The sequence below is a fragment of the Penicillium angulare genome, assembly GCF_028827245.1.
Source record: "Penicillium angulare strain IBT 27051 chromosome Unknown utg000002l_segment0_segment0, whole genome shotgun sequence".
Classification (NCBI taxonomy): Eukaryota; Fungi; Ascomycota; class Eurotiomycetes; order Eurotiales; family Aspergillaceae; genus Penicillium; species Penicillium angulare.
The window spans coordinates 221099-249029 of NW_026623161.1; the positions used below are offsets into that span (position 1 = coordinate 221099).

A 27931-nucleotide genomic window follows, 5' to 3' on the forward strand; every position below is an offset into this window, starting at 1 on the left:
CACCACATACAAAACAAAAGGAAAGAGTAAAAAGCTGTTCAAGATTACAACATTCATGATTGAGAGCCAGTAGAGATGCCCTGATCCTCAATCTGTACACCCCATATCAAGGATCTAGCCTCCTCAACAAAGTCCTTCCTCAGCCATAGACCAGACGCTTTTGTTTGCAACTGATTTTGCAGATAAGAAGACAAATTATCATCGCCATTACTATCTGAACGATCAAGCCAGTCGAACAAAAGCCTGAGCTGCCAGACATGATCACGAATCTCATCTGCGTCAGCGCCACGGCCACGCGTAGATTGAACAACATTGCGCACAATCTGTGATAGAGCGAGACGAGCATCGACAGCTGATGTACGGAGCCAAGGAGGTGATGTAACTAGCTGTGTAGATATTCGAGGGGAAGGAGTGGGGAAAGAAGATGGGAGAACGAGAGAGCGATCACGGACATCAAGGTCTTGAAGAGATGTGAGTTGGAAGATCCAATCCCACGGCGTTTGTGAGGGTGTGCTTGATGCCGACACGGATCCGGGAATCAAGGCATTGTTGTGCAAGATAGACTGCGGCAAACCCTTAGCTGGGTCGGTCCCTGCGATTGCAGGAGCAGGCATAATGTCTTGGGCCTCGCTCAATCCAGTGAGTGTCGAAGCGAATACAGAGGTTGATGAATCGGATGGCCCGTATGTTGCCTTGCGCCGAAGATACACGGATGGATCGCCACAGCGGAACTTATCACGAATAGCATCATTCTGGCTGAAATCAAGCACGAGTGGCCAGTGATTCGGGCCTCGAACTTCAATTCGTGAAATTGTGCTAGGATCTGGCAGAATACAGGGGGCATGGACGGTGTTGAGTGAGCCAACGTGAGATGTGATAGTGATGGGAATGGAGATTGGGCGACGAGTATCAAGGTCGCGTGGCACGAGACAACGAGTCTCTGCAGCAAGTACCCATAGATGACGGAAAGCTTGAAGATGGCATTTGTTATCAAGAACAGTGGTTGGGAAGATTGGATAAAATGCGCAAAGAAGTGAAGCAACGGCCAGATCTGAGGTGCCAAGCGTATGGCTACCTCCGCCGAGGAACAACATTCCAATCGCCATATGAGCAGCCATGTGGCTACCATAAGGTGTATCAGGGTCGACCCTTCCATGAAGAGAGCGCAGGCGCCTGAATAGAGCCAAGTCACCCGTACCGGCCATGACAGCTGCCGCAGAGAGAGCCACCACATCCTGACAATTGCGAACAGAGTTGCGCGCCAGCTTTGCATCATAATTTACAACAGGTAGCCGTGAAATGCGTATGAATTGGTCCATGTAGTACAGCAACAGGTCTCTTGCCTGGGTTTCACCAGAGCCGGCATAGCGAAGGCCGAGGGCTAAGCAAATGCCAGCAATGATGTTGAAGAAAGGCATATCTTCGCTGCGAAGGTGGCCCACAGCCATGAGACGGAACCTCTTTCGATACACACCCGGGAGGCTTTCCTTGATCCATTCGATAGTTGGCTTGATGCTATCCCACATGATGAGATGTCGCGCCAATGTTCTCAGAAGGAAGAGATCTGGCCGGACATAGTCAAACCGTACTGTGGTGTCGGGAATGTTGATTTTCTTAGCCAGTGTTGCATCATTAGTCTTCATGAAGATGATAGCTAGCGCAATTGTCGCTCCTGCTGTAGCGCGGTCTAGTACATGCGCCAGATCAACATTCTTAGTCCCAACTGCAATTGCGAGCAAGCGCTCAACGATATGCATGTCACGCATTCCCCTTAGATCTTTGCCCTTGCCCAGGTTGATGAAACCTAGAGCGAATCCGGCAGCCAGACGGTAGCCTTCATCCCGTAGGTCATCTTGAGTACCGGATTGTTCATCCTGACCGACATTCTCAATTTCTGACAACATCACTTCGCTCATGCGTCGATGCTGAGAGCCACAATAAAGCAGACCAATTCCCATGATACCAGCGGTTTGGGTGAGAGGCGATAGATTAAGCTCTGCGGCTCCAATGGGCAGCATCCGAGTAACATGCACTGACAGTAGTCGGGTGATGAGCGTGTCCATGGTTCCGATGTATGATGCAGAAAGACCGAGCAAGAGGCCAATGGAGGTCATTGTATGTTTGGGAGTTAAGTACTTGAAAGCAACCCATTTGGCTAGAGACTTGAGATGACCATTGAGACCGAGCGCAAGCAGGAATCCGGCATGGCGGTTGGTCAGGTCTTGGGGCTTGTTGAACAATATCCACGAGGTGTCGATTCCCTTAGAAGCCTTAGAGATGGCGAGACCGGTGGACACGCCGTTGTGGAAGAATGCCCAGCAGACCTTTTCCTCGGTGAACGCAGTTCTTTCAGCGCTGACGGTCACGTTGGATGGTTTCATCACACACTGCAGAGAGAAGGACGGGATTGGCAATTTCTCTGTTAACAAAGGTAATCGACCACTGAATGAAAGCATGGCACGGCCTGCGGGAGTAGACAAGGTCCTAAATGAGACGAGTTGCACAATTTCCTTCTGCGCCTCGAGTAAGTCAGACTCCGTCCAATCAGGCTCCGGAACGCAATCTGCTATAGGTGCTTTAGACTGGTTTAAGAGGCGTGCTGCTTCTAAAAAGCGCTTGTCTTCCCGAAAGACCAGACGAGTAACTGAAAAACGATCGGCCTCCGCAGATGCCTCGAATGCATTAATGGGGTCAATTTCCAGAGCCGAGGAACTGATATTATGAAAGTCTCGGGTCGCATCATGGGATATTACCGGCGGTTGAGGTGCTCCGCATGATTGGGCATGAACTGGATTCATTGACATGTAGAGATCCTCGCGGTCAATGAGTTCTAAAAGTGTTGCATTCCAAGAGGTCGACGCTTCAATCTGGCATTGCATGATGGCCTCGTATAAAGGTGCACTCACGCCTTCGGGGAAAGTATCGATGATGCTTTTTGTGAAGCCCCAGCGATGTAAGAGTTTGATCTTTTCCAGTGGAGCTGAGGCTTTGTGAGCATCGGAAAGGAAGCCAATCAAGGCTAACGTCCTGGGCGTGATGCTGAAACATTCTTTCCACATTCGTCCCTTTCTGGGGGCCCGATCTGGTGCACTGACAACATCAAGAAGGGTGAGGAACGAGGTAACGGGTTGAAGAGAACCATCAAGGAGGAAAGCGAAGATTGATGGAGGAGAGAAGGGCTCCGGGGGAACGTTGAGTAAGGAAATTTGGCTGTCTTCAAACTGCCAACGCTCTATACTGGCCATTTCAGTGCCGTAGTATGCATCTGCAGTCCACTTCCAGGATTGCCAGCCTATCCATCCACCAAGCTGCGCTAGAACGGGAGCAAGAAGACCAAGAGGGCGTTGAGATTCCTCAGCGTCGTAAATGGAGAGTTTTTGTTCCTCTCGGAGAAGATGTAGACCGACCAGTATGGTGCCCAATGCCGTACACCTTGTATTTTCGGGAAAAGCCTCAGAAATAGGTAGAAAGCCGTCAGACCCAGATGCCCTGCTTCCTTCTGGACTTTGAAGAAAGTCACGGCTCAGCGACACACATCGGCTCAGGTATGAATTTTGGCGGCACGTGGACCGACTTGCGTTGAGGTTCTCGGTTTTTGAAGCGCGAGATGCATCTTTATTAGCTAGGCCTTCGATAGCGTCTTTTTCGACGATCCATCCCCAAGAGCTATTCATCATCCATGGGGGAGCGACACCAGATGCACCAGACTCAAGGTCAAGCATGGATTCCCAGCTTTCAAGATCCACATACGTCCCACTGCTGGATCGAAGAAGACCCTTCTTCCGACGCGTTCGTTTGACTGGCAGACTCTGTGGCTCTTGAATGAATGGAACTGCCAACGAAAACAAGACGATAACCATAGCTGTCCACTCAAGATCATTCTCGATGTCTTCTTTACCTCGAAGCCATTTCATCACTTCCCACCAAGCAACAAGCATGCCTTCACCGGCCTTTTCAGAATCACGAAGAACAAATTTGCAGACCTTTAGGACTTTCTTTACAAGATCATTTCGAGGTTCCATTCGGATTTGAAGTCTGTGACGTCGTTTCTCTGAATCTATTATATCGACTTTGCCTTTGGAACAAGCATGATCAAATTCCAAGAAGACCAGACCTTGGTCGGCCATGACCCTGTGGACGCCGCTCTCCCGTGACCGGTTCATAAGCTTGTTGGCAGATATGCCATGGGGTTCATACAGTTGCAATGGAGTTGGAACATCGATTCTTGTCGGGCTACCCCAAAGGGTTTGTAATGAAAATTCTCGTTGTCCACTATCGGACACGCCAAGAGTGAGAATTCTTGAAATTTCACCATCACTGACTCTACAGACATCACCCACATTTGGGACATGCTGGATACCTGTTGCATGGACAAGCAGTGGTCGCCTCTCAGAGCTTTGGGCCTTGGGTTTTGCAGACACAAACTTTCGGTTCTTCGACACGGCCACACGTTCTGCCCGTAAGTTTACAACAGTCATGGCGCGTGAGCTTCGATCCACGATGCAAATTGCGACTGAAGTAGCATTTCCACTTTGTGACTTTCCGTAGTCAGATGAGGACAACGTACAGACTTTCAGGTGACCTGATACTGTTTGATGCATAGATGAGCTGAAATTTTCGGAAAATCTGGAAGAGAAACTCTCCACCTTGGTGAGTAGAAGCTCCTCTGGTAATCCTGATGCAGATTCACGGAGAGCAATGTTCTCGAACCCCTCCGAAAGAATATCACTATTCAGTTCCTCGAGTAGTCTATCTACAGGGGCGTCCGCAAAGCTGCCAGCAGTGCTGTACGTCGACCCTGCTGCAGGGGGAATCGATCCTCGAGGATTGAATCCAAAGCTTCCACGCATACTGCCAGGCCCTATGGATCGCCTGAGGCCACCATGGTGCATAGTACTGCTCTGACTGCCGGTTGCTAAGTCCGAAAATGTGATACGGTCCTGGCTGGTGGCTAAATCCGTTCGAGCAAGTAACGAGCTGACCCTTCTAGAGGTCTTGAGTGGAACCCCGACATCACCAAAGTCTTGTGCGACTCGTGCCGCTAAATCTTCCTCGCCGTCCTTTTTCAAGTCGGGCGGTTGGGACGCGTTCCAGTTCTCTGTCCAAGGGCCGAAGCTTTCTCTTGCTGGGCGTGCAGCAGGAGTGGCAGCACCCGGTGTCAATCCGAAGTGAGAGCTTCGCCTGTTCGATCGGGCGCCTTCGGTTTGTCGTCGAGTCTTGTCTTTGACTGCAGCACTTTTTTCATCTTCCCTATATCGAGCCGTCCAAACTGTATAGAGACCCGTGGTGGAGTTCGTTGTAACCACCAAAATCAAAGGATTTACGTGGATTTGGTTCAAGCCGGAGAGCTCATCCTTGGAAGAGATGTAGATAATTTCATCCGCTGGATCCAGAACATCAAGCCCCGATGGTCTTCGTTTGCCGCTGCCTACGCTGCTCTGCAGCCAGCGAGAAGACTGCGAAGTAACAACCAGACCCATTTCGGAGTGCGGATCGATTAATGAGAAGACTCGAGGAAGATCTGTGCCTGAACTAGAGCTTGACGGAAACGGGGAGCTTTTAGGAAAAGACAATTTGAGAGCAGGGCCTTTGCTCTTGTTGGGTGGCGGTGGTGGTATGCCAGATTGCGAGGCGCCAGGGTCGAATAGCGAAGTAGTCATAAATGAATTTGGCGGTGCTATTTGATGCTGACGTTCTGCATTATCGTCCACGATTTTTCTTTGAAATAGGATCCCACGAGGCGTTGCAAATACAGACTCAACCTCGAATGGAAGAGGAATTGTGTGGCTGTTACCTGCAACGAAGAAGACATGGGCCTGTGACTTAAGGACCACGACCAAAGCTCTTGCTAGCTTCTCTTGAGATTCATTTGAAGCCACGACAGGAAAATTGCCGTCCCCTGACAGATCCAAGGTTGAGCCAAGGTGGCTATCTGCTGACTCTTTCCCGGATCGCTTGCCTTGTCTTCCTTGTGTGTTCGTTGTCGCTCCCATACCTGTAGCACGAGACCGATTATGGTTGTTATTTTCGCCAGGTCGTTGGACGTGATTGGCCACAAATTGAGTAAATAATGCATGTCGAATTTCTTCCTTCTCTGGATCCATTCGGAATACTCTTTTCACTATCCCTGCGCGAGACCATACTGCACAATGTTTTGTCCATACTAGCTCATCGTCCGCGGGGCCTGTTAGCCCACTCTCATCAATACATGTTGTCCATTGATATTGATCATCTGAAGGATCGGGAGGCAATATTCCTTCTGCGACTAAGTATGGGACGGCGGACGGTTCGTGAAGGCCGAGTGAGCGAGTGAAAGCCATGGTGGGCTGTTTAGCAGGTGGAGTGATGATTGCGGTGCGCCGTCATAAATAATCCTCTGACGGCCCAAGTTGCTAAATGGGCTATTTCCATGATCGAGAAAGGAAGTATCAGTTATGCGAGGTCGGCCCAGGAGGCATCGTCAAGAGCTGTTGAATGTTGAATGTTGCAAGTGGAGGACGCGCAGGAACGCGGCCTGAATCGACTTTCCCCAAGTTACTTTGCTTCCGGCCAAAACAACTTTTTCCCTCTACACAACCACCTCCGAAACCACCTCTACGCTCCACTTTATTACTCGCGATACACTACAAACCTTTAAGCAGCTTGATTCTAAGCTCAACCTATTCAAGCTCAGGATTACCTTCCTTTATACGGTGCCTTCGGTGCCTGCGGCGCCCGCGTTTTGAAAGTCCTTCACATCATCGACCCTACAATGCCTTCATTCCCTGCGACACCGCTGGTCCGGCCAAGAGAAGATGGCTTGCAGCTCAGGTAAACTTCCCTTCTTTTTGAACTGTACCTGGGATGGCTATTAACGTCGTGTAACCGACAGTTATCGGCTACCGCATCGCATTCACGCTGCGAAAGGGTATCCTCTGCGAGCTCCCAATGGCTCTTCAATAATCATCTACGGAAACGATACTGGCTTAAAAGTTATATGGAGAGGAGGGAGACCATTTTCGGAATTGAAGCAGCCTGAAGCTTCACGGCCAGGCAAGAGCGGCGGAAACAACGATGACGACTCGGTCATGATAATCGATTCCGACGAGGATGAGGCCCCCGAACCAACTCCAGCTCAAGAAGAATCGACATATGATTTTGCCCCGGAGGAGAGTGAGGTCGATCCTGCGTTTCCGTTCGAATCCATATTGCGACAAGTCGATATCCCCTTGGGGAGCCGCGTGTTAGATATCGCCATCCCTCGCGTTCTTCCCGACGAGGCCCGCTCACCTCTCGACCCATTCCCGCCTATTGTGAAAACTACAATCGTTATTGCTGCAGTCTGCTCAGACTTTTCAACTCACATTGTGACTCTCCCTCTTACTCCTCCTCACCCAGCTCAGACCAACCCTAAGAGCTGGCATGTCCAATCCTTGGCCATTAACGCAGGTGTCACCCACCAAGATATTCCCCGTGGTGTTTCTCTCACATTCACCTGTCAAGAAACCGAAGACGATCAAGACCGCCGGAAATCACGAAGCCGAGTTGGAGGATCAGGGAGCTGGGATCTTCTTGTGGCTACACATTCCGCTGAAGGATCCGGTGTGCTCTTGATACATCGAATTCCCGTTCGCGAAGAGTCTTCTGGGTTTTTCTACCTCTCAGAGGAGGATATTGTTTCCCAACGGCGTCTTCTGCCATCTCCAGCTCAAACGATAGCGTTCAACCCCTCTACGTACCCATCGGCCCGCCATGCTAATTTGCTAGTTGCCTTCCATAATGGATGTGTCAAAATTTATTCATGCTTCTCCGTCAAAAAGACACCAAAGTCGGCGCGCCGGGCTTCTGGTGCACACGAAGATTATGAAACCATTGACACGGAAGGCCGATGGCTAATCAGTTTGTATCCCGGCTATGAACAAGGTCCAACAGGACTTCCTCGCCGCAAAACTATCATTGATGCAAACTGGGTTCTTGGGGGTCGGGCTGTCATGGTTCTCCTTGTTGATGGTGAATGGGGTGTTTGGGATATTGAAGGCGCAGGCCCAGGAGCTGCCAAGGGTCCACTGCACCGCCAGACCAGTGTCCAGGGAGTCACTGGTGGATCTCTGACTGCTTATACCGTGAGTGGTCGAATTGCAACCCAACCAACCAATACACAATCCGAGATCGAACATCGACCACGTTTTGCGCCGATGACACCGTCTACTAAGCGGGTCCGCGAGGACACCCTTCTGAAGGGGTCAATAACTGAAGTCAGCCCATCTCTCCGTGGCCAAATTTCCGTTCTTCAAATCAACTCATCCCAAGAAGCGCTTCCAGATGAGTCAATCTTGCTGCGCCATGGCCGCCAGAGTGCGGTTATTCCTAGTTTACTTTCGCTCTGGCGCAATGCCGTCCGAGCTACCGGCACCTTTGACGCGTCTAACCGGTCCCGAGTGACCCCCTTCCAGGATGTGAACTTGATGGGTGAGAACTTTCAGGCGATAAGTCATCTTCCCGCTCCATTGCGCCGGTCCAGGGCTGCTGAAAAGCAATCCTTCGATGTGTTGGTTGCTGCTGAGCATCAGATCATGATTCTCGCCCCGCGCCTGGTCGAGTCCGATGAAATTGTGGTAGCAACTGAGGCCGTGAAGCACGATGCTCCAGAAAACGATCAATTGAAGCTGCAACGAGGTGAATTGGATGTGGAAGGAATGGGGAGACTGCTGAATGGCATGGTTCGCGGGACCGGATCTCTCCGCATGGGAAGTCCTATCAAACGAACTCGTATTTTTACTTGATTCAGGACATCGGACTTCAAGACTCAGTCATAGATGATACCCATGCTCCGAATGACGATTAATCTGCAAGATGTGTCCTTGATTTTCTAGCTTACCATCTTATCTTTCGATCTATTAGGTTTCTTCTTTTCCACTATCTTTCGCGCTGTAAGGTGGAGCGCAAGGCGAGATCCATGCCTTGAAATTTTCTTCTTCGGAAGTTAATAAGCTCTGTATCGGATGCGATATATCAAATATCATCAACTTGGTGCTCAATGTGCCGGCCTTCTTATCTTATGCGATGTCTGCCTACCTGCTAGGTGGATGTTGCATCGCCAGCATTTGTATCTGGGGCTCCTGTTATCTCTACCTACTTTCATGGATGCCAATCTGTCTTCGGACAATCTCCTACATTGGTATCCCTGAGAGTATAAGGGTGCGCAGTCCAGAGCAGATGTAATGCGTGAAACTGGCATTGATGGAACATACGTAGCCATAATCTGTACTGGGGATAAACCCAAATTTAATGTATCTTCTCATGAACTTGAATCTATATCTAAAAATTTACTCTACTATATCTTTTGCCTGTAAATTGTAAGTCTTATTGCATTTCTTCTCTTCGTCCTTCAACATCTTCCCATTAATCTCAAGTCACCGAGCATGTGACGCATCCTTTCCTTAGACATGGATGGATTCATGTGGAGCGTCTGACGGCTGACGCAGAATGTATATGCCGGCCCATGCGTGGACAGCGATGAGTGGGTGACAAACTAAGCCCGCCATAAGATCAATATGATACTCAGAGCCTTGAAAACAGCAGATAAAGTTGGCAATAGTCATATAGATATTATTACACGCTTCGAACATATACGAAATAAAGTTGAAACCCCTGCACCATATTAAAGATCAACCACCGACCCACCTGGGCACGAACAACGAATCCTGTAGCGAAAGACTAATAATGTCCGTTCACGCGACTCATACGCATCCGAAATACGGTAGAGCAAACATTTTCCAAACAGCAGGAGAAAACAAGCGAGGAACTATCCATCTCCTGAGTCCCAAACATACTTAGAATTATCACTCCCTCAGTCCACCAGCTCCCAACATCATCTCATAAACCTCGCAGCGCGATATCATACAGTATCCCGCCGAGGCCAAGACTCCGGGTCTATCCAGATAGATCTGATAAGCATGGAGTCACCCAGTATCACCACCATCAACACCGATAGTATACCCTGGCTCTCCTGCTTCGCAGCAGCACTCGGAATAACCCAACTTAGCCACACACAAACAAATCAAAAGCGACAAATCCTCGGTCCAAGAATAACCGCATCCCTCCATGAAGGTCTCTGCCAAAAGAAAACAGTACATCTGAGCCGGAAACCGCTAGTCCGTCCATCCAGGCCCACAGCATGGTCAGTGCTTCTGGCGGTGATACATTCGGACTTACCTGCACACCAGGACTGTGGACAGACAAGAAACATTCAACCTGGTCTGAATCCTTATGAATTTTACAATGTCAAAAGTGCAGAATGTATCATCACCATTACGGATGTTAGTGCCTCGTCTGGAGAGGGATGGGATGATCTTGAGAAGCAGCCGCTTGTACAGCATAAGCTTGCTAGGTGTACGGTTATTTCGAGGACGACGCTGATGACGCTACTATGTGTTGTTAATGCGCAGTTTTTGTCTGTTTCTAGTACGTCGGCTGGGTACTTTGCTTTTTATACATGTTATACTGGACAGTGGGGGGTTGAGTGGCCGATTGGCGATAAGGCCAGGGTATATTTCTCCGCGCATGAGTCGGGATCGTTCACGAAAGACGTTTATCCCGCTTTAGTGGAACAGAGAGTAGACAAGTGTCTACAGATGTTAGCGGGGGTGATTGATTGTCGGCCCTTGCATGAGTTTATGTGTGCGTTCCCCGGACGGGAAACATCAGGCAACTGGGTTCTTCGATATGTACCGCGGGAATTTCGAGGTGCACATGGGGGCAGTCGTCTATACACCCTTACCGGAGGAAATGTGGACGAACTGGATTATTTGCACATGAGAACTGTGGATTATGAGCTCGGTGAAAAAGAGAAAGATGGGGCAACGATTCTGCATCTGCCTAACAAGTATGATGGATCCCACGATGTGAGACTGTATGTTGGACCAACGGAGGCAGCTATTCTGAATGAAGCTTTGGACTGTCTACCGTGGAACTTTCTATCATGGTCTATACATCGTGGAATGCGGGATATCCTGCTTGCATTTGCAAAGGAACGCATGGATCAACATAGAGGTAAGCTTGCAGCTACGCTTGGCCATGCAGTGACCGCGTGGTCGCATAAGTTAGAAGCAAGGGGATGGGACTCTTCATTCGTCACAACAGACATGGGAAACATGGCAATGGGTGCTATCATGGCAGGAAGTGGGGATTTAGCAGATCTTGTCCGAATAGTGACGGATATTGCACTGATATTGTGGGACGGAATGGCATCAGATTTGGACAAGACGACATTTTGGAGCAATCAGAGCCCCTCAAATGAATTGGGGGTACTTAGTCCAATGGCTATTATTGCATTGGTTAAGGTCTTTGTGTTGGAGTGGAGCGTTGATCTGGATTATCAAATGTATCATGACCTTCCAACGGACATTTACTTGGGATAGTCCAAGACAACGAAGGACTACGAAGCTATGTACCTACTTTGGATTCAACTACAAAGAACAGCAGGAATGAGAAACGAGAAATGAAGAATGTACAGTCTGGGTTCAATTTGATTTCGATTTAGGTTTCATTTGTATTTTACACCCTTTGCTCCAACGATGGATGGTGGAACGAGAATATACGGGAGGGTAAATGCACTCATATACACGCGATGATTAGATAACCCATGCACGCTTGGCAAAAGCCAAAGGAGAAAGAAAATGCATCCAAACCTCCCTCAACTCCGTCCTATCTGCAGTATGATCGCAAGGGAAAATAAACAAATCACAAGTGGAGAGAAATGTTATGTATCAAACATAGTTGCTGAAGTCTTTCGGTATTAAGTCCAATACCATGAATCCAAAAGCAATGCTTATCCATTGTATCCAACACCCTCAAGCTCCTTGCGCACGGAATCTTCAGTCTGAATCTTCTTCATCTGAGTATCTTCCAGCTTCTCACCGCCAGCAAGGCGCATCTTGAGCTCATCGATGGCGCGGATTTTTTTCAGAAGGCCACGAATCTTCTTCTCTTGGGCAGAAGAATCGATGGGAGCAACGGGGGCGGGAGCGGGAGCTGGGGCAGGAGCAGGAGCAGGAGCAGGGGCGGGGGCAGGAGGAGCTTGCTTGGTAGCACCGTTTCCGTTTCCATTGACAGGGGCACCGTTGGCCTTGCCACGGTTACGGCTGCGGTCTGGGCTTGGGCCAGTGGGGGCATTGGGAGGAGACTGGTTGTCCGGCACACCATCCTCACGGGCCTTCTTGGCGGCCTCACGCTTCTTCTTGTTCTTGGCAGCGGACTTGGACAGCTTCTCATTATCCGCGCCTGATGGGAGAGGGACACCACCACCGGGAGCTGCGCCAGGAGGCAGATACTCCTCTGTAGGCTCAGCACCAGGAACCTCACGGCGGCGAGGCTGCTTACCGAAACCGTTCATGCTGGCGCCGGGAACACCCTCACGAACGAAAGCGGCACCACCCTGATCCTCACGCTTGAAAGCGAGAGGGGTCAGCTGGCCGCGAGCACCGGGGGGACGGTAGGCACCAGCGGGTTTCACAGGAGCCTTGCGCGTGGCCAGATAGGCAGTAGCAGAGGGGTGGGCAACAGGCAGCTTGGTGAGAGGATCACCCAGTGGGATCTCGGTAGCGCCCTGAGGACGCCAGGTAACATCGTATAGCTCGGTCATCTCCTCGTTGTAAGTGAGGCTACCGCTGACGTGCCACAAGCGAATGCCGTTGTCAACACGAAGGCGGGGGCTGGTGGTGGCAGTCAGAATGAACTGGCCGTCAGGGGACCAGGCACACACACTGGCGTTGGAGGCCTCAACAGTCGCGATCTTGTGGTAGTTTCGGTCCAGGTCATAGAGATCCATCTGACCAGCCAAGTTACCAAAGCCGGCAACCAGAACAAATCGTCCGTGAGGAGAGAACTGGATAGTGTTCCGGGGGCTCAAGGGGAAAGTATGCTTGGGCACACCGCGCATGTTGAAAATTGTACTCTTCGCAGGCATGTAGCCATAGACGACACCAAATTCCTTGGAGTTGGGGTTCCAACTCACGTCATGAATGGGACCTTCCTTGTCTAATAAATAGTTAGTCTAAGTGGACCAGAAAAATATATCTCTATCTCTTCCCATTTTTTCTTCTGGGAAGAAAGTTTGGAAACACATACCAAGATCGATCCGGGAGTCAAAAGCTCCGCTAGCACTGAGCAAGTACAAAGTAGTCTCGCCATAGTAACTCTTACCAGTGCGGTCCACCTCGGTCTGCGCCAGGACGATCAAAGTCGTACCGGAAGCATTCCACTTAAGCTGAACCTTATCACCCTTGAAGAAGCTCTTCTGCGAAACCGGCGCATTGAACTGCGGCACAACGAACACCTTAACAGCAGCAGGTTGACCCTTACGCTCAGGAATAAACACCGCAATCGAATGGGTCTGTCCCGGCGAGAGAGAAAAATCCGCCACTCCCTCCACACGCAGCTTATTCCAAACAGTCGAGAGGTTGTCGCTCTGGTAGAATTGGACCTCGTTGGTCACGACACGGGCACACAGCTTCTCATCGGGGGTGTACTGCAGGTTCCAGCCTGTCTGCGACTTCTGGACGTAACTTCCCACGACGGTGTGATCGTCTCCAGACTCAACAGCACGCCACACCTTGAGGTTCTTCGTGGCATCTCCGTTGTCGTCCTTGGTAGGCCGTTGCCAGGTGATCACGTAGGTGCCGAGCGGGGAGAAGCCCAACTCAAACACGTTATCGGCGGGGATTGTCGAGACAGTTTGACCGACCGAGGCATCGATAATGGTGACCCTGTAGAGACACCGAGTTAGTTAATTTCCAAGACAATGTTTTAAGACTGTTTCACAAGCTTACCTTTCGGGAGACGCCCATGCGAAGTAACGGCCGCATGGCGAGTATGCACTGCAGCGGATATTCCCCTCAGGTCTATAGCGACAAAAATCAGCGACAAGTTCTTAATTCCCAAAACCACAAACTGGCGTAGAAGCCTACCTCTCAAAGCCCGACAGAGGTTCATAGACAGGGGCAGCATCCATAATGCCGACACCCTTAAGGGTGCGGTCTGAAAAACAAGTTAGTTGATGTCGCTAAAACAAAAGTACCTCGGTAGCTCGAATAGCTCGAAGGTATATTTCTTGTGTGTGTCTTTTTGAGGGAAGGGTAGAAACGCACAAGCTAGCTGCGTCGGAGCCGCCATATTGAATGTAAATCGCTGTATAGAAATAGTCACCCGAGGAAGTATTCAAAGTTGATCTGTTTCTCAAGGAAGAGAAAGCAGAGCGTATGTTCTCAAGTGCTGGTTTCCCGGAAGTACGAGAGCACAAGACCAGGCAAACAAGACACCGACCGGTCGATTCGGATGAGTCTATTTGTCGCGAGCAGACAAAAGAAGCGACTGCGGAAGTAATAGAATCCGAGTAGACGGGGAATAATAGTATCGAGCGATTTGTGTCAAAAGCTCAGGCGCAGAAGTTCGGTGTGGTGAACAAGGTCAAATTGGGGGATAACCAGCGATGTGGCGAGTCGATGAATCTCAGGTGATGAGTCTCAAAACGAAACTCAATTGGAACGGACGAAGAGCAACGAAGTACTCTAGTCGGAATCTTCTTGGTCTTCTATGCTAGACAAGTCAATGCCAGCAGTGAGGGCAGAGCCGAGGGGGGAGAAAGTGGTGGTTAGAGTGGGAGGGGAGGGAGGTGGGGAGGATGAAGAGAGTGAAAGCGAAAATTCGGGTATTGCGCAGCGGGCTTCAGCTCGGAGGCGGCATGCCGTCATTTAGGCGCCCGATAGGCCTAGACATGATCATCTTTTACATATACTTCGAGCTCACCTACGACGTATTTTACATTATCTTTGTCATATATGAAATGTATCATCTATATAGGTCCGTTCTTATTGAAACTGAATTGAATTAAGTAGTCCAAAGACCTCGACCTAACAAAGAAGGCAGTTTTTCCAACGCCACGTAATACCTAGATACATCGCAAGGTCCAGATGGGATCCTTCCCAAGACCAATCAAAGACATAAAAGACCAAAAAAAAAAAAGAGAAACATCGTTGCTTAGCTGCAGAAACAAAGAAAGGAGTATCGTATCCCGTACATATCTGTCGTGTTCACCAGGACCTGGTGATACTGTTGTCTTCCAAAACTCGCCCCGCATAGAAATACATGCTGCGTCAATGAAGACCCAGAGCAGGGACAAATGAAAATAAATCAAGCCGTCAAACCATCAAAACCGATAAATCGCAAGAAAGAGAAAGAGAAAGAGAAAGGAAGAAAAGAGAGAGCGAATGAGTACCAGGATGACTCAACGAGAGAAACAAAGCCATCTAGGTTTCTTGGTCTAGTCATTCACTCTCACGCGTGATTCCCACAAGTGTTTCATTCGCGATCCGGGGCCTCAAAGCCACCCATACCCTGGTTAGATGGCGTCACAAGCCGTGGCGTACGAGCCGTGGTATCAACCACATCCGAGTCAAAGGTCATACCGTCGACCATTCGCGCATCCTCCGAGACAGGTTCCGGAGTATTCGAACCAGCAGGGGAGTGCACATCCATAGGGCTATCAGCAGTATTGTACAGCTGCTGCTGCTGGATATAGGAGGCGATGGGGTTTGACCGATTAACATTCGAGCTTCCCATAGAAGTCGGACGAGCATTGACACCACCCGAAGACATACGATTCATGCCGGGAGGACGTGAAGTCGGACCACTGATAGTGCTACTAGCACCCTCACCAAAACCAACCAAGCTAGCATTACCCTCATCACTAATATTGCTGACGCTCGAGACACCGTCATCTGGGTCCTCGCTCATCTTATCAGCTTCGAAGGCATCACTGCCACTAGCCCATGTCGTGTGACCACCAATGCTAGCTGTTGCGCTAGCACTACCAACCGTACTCCGCTCCTTGAGAGTGGCCGGACTATCGAAATAGCCCGATGTATGCGGCATATGCAAAGCAGCGTTGGAAGGCGAATTACCCCCAGCTCGAGCGGTTGCGACTCGTTCCAGACCAGCTAGTCGGGAAATGCGATCGGCGCGTTCAGCTTCTAGAGTCGTAGTTGAGGAGATGGAAGCCGAGGAAGAATGATGAGCGTGACGGCCGTGGGGGAAATGACCCTGGTGTCCATCTTTGATGGCTGTTGTCGATAGTGCAGATAGGGACGTAGTGCCGGAATTGGGAGTACCTCTGCCCACCAAACCACCTCGCCCAGGTCAGTCATCCATGTTCTAATCTGCCAGATAAATTGAATGACGGAGAAGAAAGGAAGGAAGTAAGGAAGGGGCTAGCTTACGGTCCCATGTCAGGAGTGACGGGGTCCGAGGGAGGTGGTGGTAAGTTGATGAGCGTGGGGGTCGTCATTGTGTTCGAATGCGAAGATGTCAGTACAATGTGACTCGAGTAGTCCGATCAGTGAATGTAGTCAAGCTTTGAAATGTTCCTATTAGTGAGAAAAGCTTCACGGAGAGTGAGAATCAAAGATTTGTTTTTGGGAAGTTAGATTGCGGGGAGGGAGAGGCTTTTAGTGGTTTAGTGGCATTGGAACATTGAAGCGGAACATTTTCATTTCGAAGAGCGACGTCATGTTGCCCCTCTCCGTCCAATCAATACTTAGTCCAAGCCACAACTACACGATATCTGAAATATTTGAATATTTGAAAGAAAATCCAAGGCCATTGATGAAATTCAGCTTCATACATTCATTCATACAAGTCATCTCGCTGTTCAATATCAATATCAAAATGTAAGATGATAATAGAAAAATAAAACAAAGAGGGAAATAAGACGCCCTTGATCTTTACTCGCTGACTTTGCGACTTTCATAGTGTCCGCGAAGGTCATCCACCTCCTTCTGTAAACGTGAAAGATCGGCCAATATATCAATAGCATTAGAGGGTTGAGGCAATGGCTCCTCCTGAGTAGTGATCATCTGAGACACAGGCCTGCCTTCATGACTACGGGCGCTGGAGTCGCGTGCTCGGCGAGGAGGGGGAGGGGGAGGTGGTGCTACATAGGAAGAACCGGTAGCTAAGTTCCCATAGGACGAAGCCCGTCGTCCAGGCAATGACGTCTGAGAACTGTTTGGAGGTGAGAGATGGTCTGATATTCCAGCCGAGGAAATGGTAGGGTGAAAATCCCCAGAAGAGGGAGGAGGCATGCTAACACGTTTTCGATCTCTAGAAAGAGACGAAGCCCCGGACCTAGTAGATGGACCGGGACTCGGTGGTTGTGAACTATCATTGCTTTCTGAATCCACCGAGGACAAGGTCAATCGGCTGGCACTCGATTTGGACTGAGTAGATTTGGACCTGTGCATCTGGCTATGCCGTCGACTGAGAGGCGGTGTTGGCGGGCGCTTATGCTGGGAGTCGCTGCGTGACAGTGACCCATTCGAGGCCACTGCAGCTTGGTTTTCTGACTGAATGGCGAAATAATCGGGAGCTAGTCGTTGGGCCGAGCTGGCATTAGGTGTGCTTGCTTTGTGCGACGATGTAAAGCTTTCCGGGGATGAAGAATGAAAAGAGGAGCGGTGAGTTGGTCGAGAAGGTATCGATTGAGCAGATACCATAGCTGGAGTGCTTTTAGCATTTATGCGTTTGCCATGATGACTCTTAGGCGGCGGCGGAGGCTTCTTGTCCTTATTGCCAGAGCTAGAGAGTCGCGCGCTTTGTTTATAATGTTGAGAGTCTCCGACCGACCGATTCACCGCTGATGAAGTATCTTCATCTGAACTCGACTCTGTAAGGCTGGATGTAGACTGTTTATAATATTCGTTTGTCGCTAATGGAGCTTCGGATGGGGAAGTGGTAGATCCATCCGTGGATGGAGCTGGGTGTGGAGTAGACCCAAAGGAAGCTCGGGGGTGATCGCCCGGAGCTGAGCTCTTGAAGTTCTGGGGTTTTTGATCGTCTTCATTGTCGCTAACAGATGAAACCGGATTGAATGGGTCTGCTGTTTGTTCATCTGAGGAGGTCGAGTCATCCTCCTCCTGAATCTCCAGTGATAACGACGACTTTCTGGGGTAGTCATCAGGCAACTGCGAAGGAAGAACCTGAGGCTGGGGAGGATTGGACGTTAGATTCGAGGCCAGATTCGAGGACGAGTTATTCGTAGATTGAGCTGCCGAAGCTGATATCGGAGGCGTGGCAGTGGCAGCACCGCCTATTTCGTACTCGGTCGTTAGTATCCAAACTCAATGTCATTGTGAGGGGATGTTGGGGGAAGAGCCCGCTGTCTTATCGGGACCTGGCGGGTACACACATCGACGAGGGGAAGCATCATTGAGGATTCGAAAGGGATCGCGGAGAAATACTCACCGTCCAGATTCCGACGAAAAGGATTGAAAGCAGACATCGCGGAGAGAAAGAGCGAGGGATCTCGTCCTAAAGGATGGAAGAGGGAAGAAAGCCCCCTCTTCCCCGCCGAACTTCGTGGTCCATCAGGTTCCTTACGCGCCGCTTTCCGATCGAAGCGTCCGGACTCCCGGAAAGACCTGTGATTGCCAAACCCAATACAAAAACATTACACGTCGGTGCGAACTAGGTACGAAGTAGGCTAAAAAATAATGTAGAAGAGCCAGTCAATGATACAAAAACAGTTGCAATTTTTCAAATGTTGGGATCGGGGGTTTGACGGAAACGAATGATCTTGTTCAGTACATAGTCAACAGTCAACGCGAACACAAGAAATGGCCTCGGGAGGACACAAAGAAACGAAGGATGAGATATAGTACAATGTGCGAAATGGAGTGATAGAACAAAAGAACAGACGAAAAAAAAACAAACACCCCAGGTAGAAGCATGACCATAGACCCGAACCCAGAGACGAGGAATAATACTATATAATAAAGAGGCAAAAAAGGGAGAATAACCGGCCACCGTTCCCATGTGCTTGATGAAAGAAGAAAAAGAAGAAGAAAAAGAAGAAAACAACCTCCCCATACAAGAATCCATGAAGAATTCACAATGCTGAGTACCTTTCTGTATTTCTGCAAGGTTCATCAACGCTCGTTATACACATGCCATGTCTCCTCGTCTTCGAAAAACTTAGAAGCCAGTCGCTTCCCACTCTCTGTGGGCTGACTGAATGCAATTTGATCTTTAGAGATCTCCATGCCATAAATAAAATTGCTGACCACGCAGTCCAGTAGATCAAGCGCAATGCCCTTTCTTCTGGACGCCCCAGATGTCCATATACGCGAGACTCCAACAATGGCCTGGTGAAGTTCATCCTTCACTGAAACCGACGAGTTGTGAGTCGCGCCATTCTGTTCTCCGGGAATAACAGGCCGTGATTCCCAGATGCGTTCAGTAAGGCAGAGCCCGACACATCGGCTATCCTTCATATGCAAGAAAACCCGATACCGGTCTACCTTCTCTTCATTTTCGTCCTTAACAAGGTGTTTGGGAGGTTCTGTTTGACTCCAAAGCACCTCATCATCAATCTCAGGCGATGACAACTCCTTATTAACCACTTCGAGGACCTTCTTTGCTTGATTCTTCGCACTTGGTGAAGCCTTGCGATCCACAATAACCACGTAACCTTCATCAAATCGCGTTGCTTCATATACCCATCGCGATGCATTCGCGCGCATAAAAGCCTTGCCCAAATCCACGCCTGTCGAATTCATCTCGTGGAACTTTTTATGTAAAGCCGCGTCTTCCGAGTTAGACGGTATATACTCCATGCCACATGTCGCACATGTTTTGCGCACTTCATTCCCCAAATCAATCTGCATCTGGCGCAGTGGGGCCTGTGATTTTGGCGTCAATTTCTGTGGCAGCGATTGCTGTTGCTGCTGCTTGGGCGGATCCGCGGAGGAGCGCACACTATTGGAGTTGACCTCCGTCAGCGGAGAGCCGGTGGCGACATCTTTATGCTTGCGCTTAAGAAAAGAAAAAGTTGGTTTGCGAGTATTTGCTGGCGGAGGAGTTAATCGGGGAGGTGGCGAGGAGGGCGGAGTGGTAAGATCGTCGATATCGTCCAAGGTGCCTTCCGACAAGACTACGGAGTTCCGTCGCGAAGGGCTAGATAATACGGCCGCGGAAGACTCGCGAATCGCGTATTGCAGATTTGTTTCTGCCTCATTATCATCTTGGACGCGTCTTTTTTTCGCGGCTCGTTCATCGTCATAGACGCGCCATGTTGGTCTTCCGTATGTTTTCATCAGGCCTCTGTTTGTGGAGAAAGGGATGGAGATGTTAGTCTTGCACTCTGTTTCCCTAATAGACAGTCACATACCGCTTAAAAGAATTGGTCACAGTCCACGGCATCTCCGGGGATCGATGAATAGCGGGGTGAGAAGATGTTTATTTCCCTTGACACGGGGTTTTTTTTGGAATTTACCAGGGCGGATCGACCGGTTCCACCGCACGCGTGGCGCTAACTGGTTTAGGTCATATTGTTCCAAGGAGACCACGCAGTTAAACTTACAACGGTGAGAAATATCCCTTGCTTGAAATTGAGGAGGTTGATGAGGTGAGAAGAAAAATCTAAATAAGCTTCTCTGGTCGTAAAACAGGGAGTACAGGGCGTAAAGAGCTCCCTGTGGAGAGAGTGAGCTTCTTAATAAGGAACGTCTCTGGCTGCTAAGACCCAAGAAATCGCCACCATGAGGATTAATGAGTAATATCCCTGTAGATGGGAGAATATAGAAAAACAGGATAATAATGAGAGATAATTCGATCAGAAAATAAATAAAATAAAAATAGGAAAGGAAAGAGACGAACAAGAAGGGGGAAAAAAAGAAAGAAAAGGGAGATTTATTTTCAGTTCGAGAAATAACATGATCTTTGCTACCTAATAAGAATTCCTGAATGCCTTGGTATGTCGTAACTACTGTGCTGGGCTGGGGGAGGCTTGGGCTTATCCTTCTCTCTCTAACTCTTAACTCTCTGCCCCCTTTCTTCTACGACGCACACATCCACCCGGGTGCCACCAGCTACAATGTATTATCCAAAACAGCCAGATGATTCTCAGAGCCAATCGCGTATACTGATTTGACAAGGCCGTAGCGCGGGGAAATTAAATGAGGATTTCGCCCCAATCGAGTCAATGCGAGGCTCTTCTAGAGGCCCCAAGACACTCCGTATATAGTATATCTGACTACTCTAGGGCTGGTACACATCGGCATCAGCCTGAGGTAGGCTACCATGATCTCCTGAGCCACCCCGCCAACCCGGTGTAAGGTATAAGGAAGCGGGAATGAAGATCGACGCCGCAACTTACATCGTCAGTCTGCGTGATTTTTTGGAAATTACTCTCAGGAGAAATACGGAGAGGCTGGACGGAAATACTGATGTCGCCGATCTGATTGGGTCATCGCTAACCATGACGATGAATCATCAGGAACCATGATTGGCTTGATAGAACCACCGCATCGTTTCGCCCCGGCTAGTTACGAGTTGCTAATCTGCTGCTCCAATCGAAAAAAGGGGAGAAACTGGTTCCCTCCCGATTCGATGGGGAAGGGGTCTCTGTGCAGCATACAGAGGGCTGCTTGTGCAGAGTAGAGTTCAGAGCTTAGGGGAAAGACAGACAGCCGTGGTGGCGAAGTTGGCCTGTTTCAACCAGTCAGGGGACAAGGTATAGTCATGAAGCTTTGCATGGTCTAGGCTGATCTTGAAGTTGGGGGAGGAAGAAGGAGGAGGGGGGAAGAGAGTAACCACCCCCCGATCACTGCCACTTCTAGTTTGACAGGTTCAGCTGCACGAGGGATCTCCTCGCGTTCACGATAGTCAGATCTGTCACCGTTTGAGAAGTGGGGGCTTTCCAAGGTTTCTTTCTTCTCTTTTCTCTTTTCTACCTGGACACGCGCCTGAACAAGGCTGACCTTCTTGTATCACCCCAGGATTTGGCCCCTCCTGCATTTCTTGCATCTTTATTCTATATGATGCATGGCTGATACCAATAGTTTACAGTATATTGCATGTCATGAATGGGTGACTGACTCTATTACATATATATACCAAGCACATGGGGCCCTGGGGCTGACTTGGAGCGGACCAGATGCAATATGATGATTATTATAGTTTTAGTATACCTTTTCTCATGAAGAAATCGTTGTTTCCACCCTTAGTAGAACCTTGAAAGGTTCAAGTTGATGGTAACTAGAGTCAGATAAAATCCTTTATTGGTCATTTTCTCGGTCATGCTGTCATCGTCATTCTCATGGATTTCTATACTCCGTAGAATCTTGGAATCCTGTAGAAGCAATGCAATCTATTGTCTCTTTAGCCCCGGGAGGTACCGGCCTATCACTGCACCCTCGTGCAGGAATAAGCTCGGAGGCGCGGACTCCGACCCATCATGAGGAAGATCACCCTAGGTCGCCGAAATCGGTAAATCAATTTTAGTAGCTCACGAGAGGAAAACAAAGTACTTGCAAGAGACAAGAGAGGGGAAACTCTCCGGTTAGAGAATCGTATTTAAATAGACATGGTTTGTCAAGACGCTAGAACCCGGGATGTTTTTTTCCTTCATTGAATAATATTCAATCTGTAGGATCTACACTTTCTAAATCTATTCAATTCCTCCCTTATTTCCTGATATCTTAATTTGAACATACTTAACATAGCTCTCCTACAGTGAACAGTGTACAGTACAGCAAAGTTCAAGTTTAGCTGGTCCCGCTTTGGTCCCGCGGAACCGTTTGGCGGAGAGAGCAAAGAGAGCAGAAAGTCACCAACTCAAAAATCTCTTCGATTCAGTTCCTCTTCCCTCCCTTTTAGATCCCCCATCCAATTCTATATTCCCACCATGTCTGACAGCGATCAAGTTGCAGGCAAGCGCAAGCGTGCGAGTACGTTTCTCTGGACTTTTTGGTTTTTTTTTTAAATCCCTTTTTGAGTTCTGCCCGGGTCTTCTTTCCTCCCCCAAAATAAGATCCGTCATTACATATTTCCCCCCAAGGCACGAGAGCACCCAAACTCTGCCTAAGCTCCGCGGTCGAATCCTACCTATCTACTCATTTCAGTGACGTTGTGTGACCTGGCATTCAATCAACTGCTTCTTATTTCTTTATATTATTTTATTCTTCTTTCGTCTGCTGTCACCAGCCAACTATCTGTGCAATATGGCTAACCGCACTTCGCCGCTAGGAACTCAATCTTGCCCCCCACCTGAGTTGCCTCAGCTTGTTGCGGAGCAACATGTCCCCATTCCCTCCCATGACAAGGACACCCAGCGCTTGATTGTCATTCTCTCCAATGCTAGTCTGGAAACATACCGCGCTTCTAGTGGTCGTGCTGGCGCTAAGGATGAGAAGTACTCGCTGCTGAACAGTGATGAGCATATTGGTATCATGCGCAAAATGAACCGAGACATCAGTGAAGCTCGACCGGATATCACTCACCAGGTATGCATGAATCTTAATCAAAATATATTCCTCGATCAACTGCGTCATTTTTTCGGATTCTTTTGATCCTTTGTCAAAAAATCTAAAAAATCTTCATGGCTGACATTCCCCGTCCGAAACTAGTGTCTGCTTACCCTCTTGGATTCCCCCGTCAACAAGGCCGGTCGCCTTCAAATCTTCATTCACACCGCCAAGGGCGTCTTGATCGAAGTCAATCCCTCCGTGCGCATTCCTCGAACTTTCAAGCGTTTTGCTGGTTTGATGGTTCAGCTGCTCCACCGACTCTCTATCCGCTCCACCAACTCCCAAGAGAAGCTGTTGAAGGTGATCAAGAACCCCATCACTGATCACCTGCCTCCCAACTGTCGCAAGGTGACCATGAGTTTCGATGCTCCTGTGGTGCGCACTAAGGACTACGTGGAATCGCTGGGACCCAAGGAGAGCATTGCTATCTTTGTCGGTGCCATGGCCAAGGGTCACGATGACTTTGCCGACACTTTCAAGGATGACACCATCAGTATTAGTAACTACAGTCTCTCCGCCAGTGTAGCCTGTAGTAAGTTCTGTCATGCCGCTGAGGAGGTGTGGGACATCCTTTGAGCGGGTCGGGCTCGAATTCCACGCGCACTGTAAAGTCTTGCCGCGTACTCTTCGCCAGTCCGCTCGGCAACCTTTCAGAGGTTGCCATGAAGCCACGAATTTCTTTACGACGGGGTCTTTTGTGACCATGGGTCCGAGGTGACGGGATCATTCTTTTGGGGCTCACCCTTTTTTTTGATTTGGAATATTCAAATGGGCCAATCCTGAAAGCCTTTGCTCTCTTCTTCTCGTTATTGTGTTTGTTTTTGGAGACCCAATTGAACTTGTCGGCATTTTCTCCAACGGGTTCTCCGACCAGCTTCAGTGTTTCATTTGTATTTCCTTTTTGAGGCCCTGGAAGGACACCCGTGGGGTTTTCTTGTCTTGCGTGGGGATGCTGGGAATTTTCCTTTCGACCTTAATTTTTTTTGGTCCAGTTTTCTCTCCCCCTCCGTTTCAACCAACACAGTGACACTCGGACTGGCTGGCATTTGGTTCCTTTTCGCCGGTCCAGTCCTGATCCCAGAGAGCTCTTCTATCCACAGGTACCCCCCGTTCGGCTGTGGCGATGAGACCAGAAAAAGTGAACAGCATATACTTTGATCCGGAGTGACGAACTCCCTGTGATCAGGCACATATTGTATCGAATATCATTGAATATCATTCGGTTGTTATTTTAGTTGCTCTTACGCATTAGCCTTTCTTCTGACCCTCAATCCTCCTAAATTTCTTCGTCATTTTCATTCTGTTTCTCGTATAGATCACCACAGTGTATAAGTGGCAGATAGTCATTCGCTCGTATCTTGATATGTCTCCCAACTTTCGGGACACTCCTTTTCCACGATTTGTAAGAGTTGATTCAAGACGTGGCAGACGCCTCACTTTTCTGCTGCACGACTAAAAATGCAGCAGCTAATCGGATGTCGTATAACGCAGCAGGCTCGGGCGAATCCCTCGCTAGAGCTGCACGACTGCCCAGACCCGCCCCATTGAGTTATCGTAAAGCGGTATACTAATAACGACTCATAATGGGAATTATACAGAATAAATGAGTCATTCTAGATTGATTTACGGTGTATTCCGTCTTTGATTCTAATTTTATCACCACCAATTTCAACTGGAAATGTACACCTAGGTCTGTTGTGTATGTAATAATAGCGGTCAGCAACTCTGCTTGACCCTGCCCAAAACCCATTAGCCCATTACCACCATCACAACGTGTTTCAAATGGGTCAAGTCCGTCTCTAGGATCCACAGGCGCCTCATTATTTGTCCAGCATGACTGACCTTCTCGTCCACATATCCGCCCCGCCACTGTATTGATCCACACTCTGGGTCCCCGCGATGACCTGGCCCCCTTGGGATCCGAGCGACAATCCGCTCTAGTCGCTGGAATGGTTAGACTACTCCCTCGTCTATCCACAGTATCTCCATAGCTCTACCTTCACCGAATCAAGCCAGAAATATGATTTGACAGCGGACGCCCACCCCTGACAAAGCCAATTGCTATCCCTGGTCAAAGGATGGACATCCGTCCCCCTCTACTCCGTACTGTAAACATCGGGATGCCACGTCCGAACCAAGATGAACACCAACTAGTAAGGGGCGTTTCATATCTTTTCCCGACGTGCAGATCGCTTCAACTCTGTCGGGCAGGCTATAATGTGATCATGACCAAGAGTTGATTTCGTTAGGGGTCCCACCATCCCACTATCCATCACCAGTAGAAATCCAGTGAGGGGCCAGTTAGGCTGTCGCTTCCCTTTCTCGGACGACTGCGGTGGACTTGCGCAGATGACTATTACCAGTACAGTTTTGGGCAGCTTTTTTCCTCGGTGCGTTTGTTCGGTTACTAAGGATTGGCTTACAACATCTTGCCTTGCCTTTTTTTGGGTCCCTGGCAGCTACGTCGGGTCTCTGTGTCATAGTTCTTCTTGTTATAGATTCCCTTCCCACTCTCCATATATAAAATCGCTTCTCACAAACAGACACATCCCCCCTTTCTCTCCTTTCCTTTAAATCTCGACTTTGTGTTATCAACTTCTCTCATTTACATCAATCTTTTCCGAGGTTTGAAGGCTAGTTTCCTGTTCGGAACTTGAACTAGTTCGTTAGACCGTCTTTTCGATCTTTATCCCAACATGCCTGTCTCCCACTTGACCCTGACGGTCTCAAACCTCCCAACCTCAACATCATTTTTCCTATCTTGTCTCCAGCCACTTGGATATCAATTCATTGGTCGACATGATGATTATATAGGGTTCGGTCAGAAGCAGGGGGAACCTGCAGATTTCTGGGTCACCGAACGGAAGCCAGGGTACGTCATATATTGATCATCAAAATGCGGTGTATGAAAGAAGAACAAGATGAACTAACTTTATATCCAATAACACAGAGGCGCCGCTAGTGCTGTTCATGTTGCCTTCCCAGCCCCAACCAGGGACGCCGTGGGTTCATTCTTCATATCCGCCTTGAAAGCCGGCGGCAAGATCCATGGCGAGCCCAAGTGCCGGGACACTCAATCGGGATACTACAGCGCAGCCGTTATCGACTTTGATGGAAATAGCATCGAAGCAGTGTACCGCTCTGGTGGCTCCGTTGTCGCATCCGAAGCCGGAGGTCCAACCATAGCTCTACTAGAGAATGGATCAGTCGTCTCCAAGAGCAGCAGAGCTACCTCCGTGAAATCAGCAAGCATTGCACCTTCCAGATCCGAGGTCAGGCCCGAGGCTAGATCGCGTGCTGCCTCATCAAAGGCACCCACAACCATTGAACGCGGAGCACCATCAGTTGTTTCCCGTCCATCGCAACCTGCCCCCCAATACGCGCCCCAGTACACGGTGCAGCCCCCCGTGCAGACCGTTCAATCCGATGACGGTAGTAAAGCGGCAAAGACCATTGTTGGTACTCTCATCGGTGCCGCAGCAGGCGCGGCAATCGCTTACGCGATGGTCAAGGGCGACTCGCAGTCCTCTTCCGATGTTAATACCAGCAATGTGTCTCCGCAATACACACCGGAGCACCATCAGCTAATGGGACCTGGACCTCCATCTCAAGTCTCACGACAATCGGAAGACCAATGGCAGCAGCAGAGGGCCCTGGAAGGTCCACCGCCACGAAGCGTGTACACTTCTGCCTCCGGGCCACGCTCAACGCTAAGTCGCAGCGTAACTTCGAAGAATCCCCGCGCCAGCACCATCTACGAGGGTACGGAGTTCTTCGACGAGCACGGCCGGCGAGCATCAGATGGAAGCGTCTTCAGTATCCCCGAAGATCTTCCCGTCCGAGCAATCGAGTACCCTGCCTCAATGAATGGCTGGCGCGACCAATACAGTCCCAGCACCTTCATAAGCAGCTACGCAGCGGACAAACCACGCGCAGGAAGCGTACACTCGACCTCAACAATCAAAGCCTCCCAAGCAAACACACACAACAGTACCAGTAACAGCCAGCGACGCCACAGTCACGACGACAGAGACAAATATTCCAGCCACAGCAACCATTCGCATTCAAACATTTACCGCGCAGCCCCATCTTCCCACCACTCCACCACGAAATCCACAACCAAATCAGTGACCAAAGACAAAGATGACGCAATCAGTTCCGCCTCCTCAAAACGCACAGCACGCAATATTCCCCTCCCAGCAGGCTCAAACGCAACATACTACTCTGCCAGCCCAAGTCAACAGGGCGGAAAATCATATATCTCTGCCCGAGAAGTCCCGCTCCCAGACAGTGTGATTGACCTCGATGTGAACTCTATTGTTACTCCGGATGATTCTATCAGTCAGATTGGAAGTCATTCGGGTCGTTCTTCGCATTCTCATCGCTCTAAACACTCTAAGGCCTCGAAGCATTCCTCTAGATCTAAATATGAGGATGCGGTTAAACCGGCTGATAGTATTAGTCAGGTGTCACGAGCATCGCAACGGACTGTCAAGGCTGATGGTGGGAGCAAAGCACCCTCAAAGATGAGTAGTCGACGTGGGAGCGAGGTTGTGTTTTGATCAGTCTCCACCTGTTGTCTTCTGAAGCCG

The 27931-nt window shown here is 49.4% G+C and overlaps 9 protein-coding genes across 9 annotated transcripts; 4 read left to right on the forward strand and 5 right to left on the reverse strand.

Annotated features, from left to right (window-relative positions):
- Positions 1-53: 53 nt before the first annotated feature.
- On the reverse strand, positions 54-6320 carry N7478_001545 (anaphase promoting complex subunit 1; the record flags this gene model as incomplete). Its single annotated transcript, XM_056917760.1, has 1 exon — positions 54-6320. The coding sequence occupies one exon, from the start codon at positions 6318-6320 to the stop codon at positions 54-56; it is 6267 nt and encodes a 2088-aa protein (XP_056783371.1).
- A 431-nt stretch (positions 6321-6751) lies between these two features.
- Positions 6752-8762, forward strand: N7478_001546 (uncharacterized protein; the record flags this gene model as incomplete). The annotated part of the gene is made up of 2 exons (XM_056917761.1): positions 6752-6810; positions 6872-8762. 2 exons carry the CDS (start codon positions 6752-6754, stop codon positions 8760-8762), a joined length of 1950 nt encoding a protein of 649 aa, XP_056783372.1.
- Positions 8763-9935: 1173 nt separating this feature from the next.
- Positions 9936-11399, forward strand: N7478_001547 (uncharacterized protein; the record flags this gene model as incomplete). Its single annotated transcript, XM_056917762.1, has 1 exon — positions 9936-11399. The coding sequence occupies one exon, from the start codon at positions 9936-9938 to the stop codon at positions 11397-11399; it is 1464 nt and encodes a 487-aa protein (XP_056783373.1).
- A 410-nt stretch (positions 11400-11809) lies between these two features.
- Positions 11810-14151, reverse strand: N7478_001548 (translation initiation factor 2A; the record flags this gene model as incomplete). The annotated part of the gene is made up of 5 exons (XM_056917763.1): positions 11810-13017; positions 13108-13745; positions 13809-13880; positions 13947-14016; positions 14127-14151. The coding sequence occupies 5 exons, from the start codon at positions 14149-14151 to the stop codon at positions 11810-11812; spliced, it is 2013 nt and encodes a 670-aa protein (XP_056783374.1).
- Positions 14152-15336: 1185 nt separating this feature from the next.
- N7478_001549 (uncharacterized protein) lies at positions 15337-16321 on the reverse strand (the record flags this gene model as incomplete). The annotated part of the gene is made up of 2 exons (XM_056917764.1): positions 15337-16147; positions 16254-16321. 2 exons carry the CDS (start codon positions 16319-16321, stop codon positions 15337-15339), a joined length of 879 nt encoding a protein of 292 aa, XP_056783375.1.
- A 436-nt stretch (positions 16322-16757) lies between these two features.
- Positions 16758-18313, reverse strand: N7478_001550 (uncharacterized protein; the record flags this gene model as incomplete). The annotated part of the gene is made up of 2 exons (XM_056917765.1): positions 16758-18121; positions 18277-18313. 2 exons carry the CDS (start codon positions 18311-18313, stop codon positions 16758-16760), a joined length of 1401 nt encoding a protein of 466 aa, XP_056783376.1.
- Positions 18314-18959: 646 nt separating this feature from the next.
- Positions 18960-20232, reverse strand: N7478_001551 (ESCO family N-acetyltransferase; the record flags this gene model as incomplete). Its single annotated transcript, XM_056917766.1, has 2 exons — positions 18960-20133; positions 20201-20232. The coding sequence occupies 2 exons, from the start codon at positions 20230-20232 to the stop codon at positions 18960-18962; spliced, it is 1206 nt and encodes a 401-aa protein (XP_056783377.1).
- Positions 20233-22717: 2485 nt separating this feature from the next.
- Positions 22718-23915, forward strand: N7478_001552 (18S rRNA pseudouridine methyltransferase; the record flags this gene model as incomplete). The annotated part of the gene is made up of 3 exons (XM_056917767.1): positions 22718-22760; positions 23059-23315; positions 23439-23915. The coding sequence occupies 3 exons, from the start codon at positions 22718-22720 to the stop codon at positions 23913-23915; spliced, it is 777 nt and encodes a 258-aa protein (XP_056783378.1).
- Positions 23916-26035: 2120 nt separating this feature from the next.
- Positions 26036-27901, forward strand: N7478_001553 (VOC family protein; the record flags this gene model as incomplete). Its single annotated transcript, XM_056917768.1, has 2 exons — positions 26036-26211; positions 26290-27901. The coding sequence occupies 2 exons, from the start codon at positions 26036-26038 to the stop codon at positions 27899-27901; spliced, it is 1788 nt and encodes a 595-aa protein (XP_056783379.1).
- Between the last annotated feature and the right edge of the window lie 30 nt (positions 27902-27931).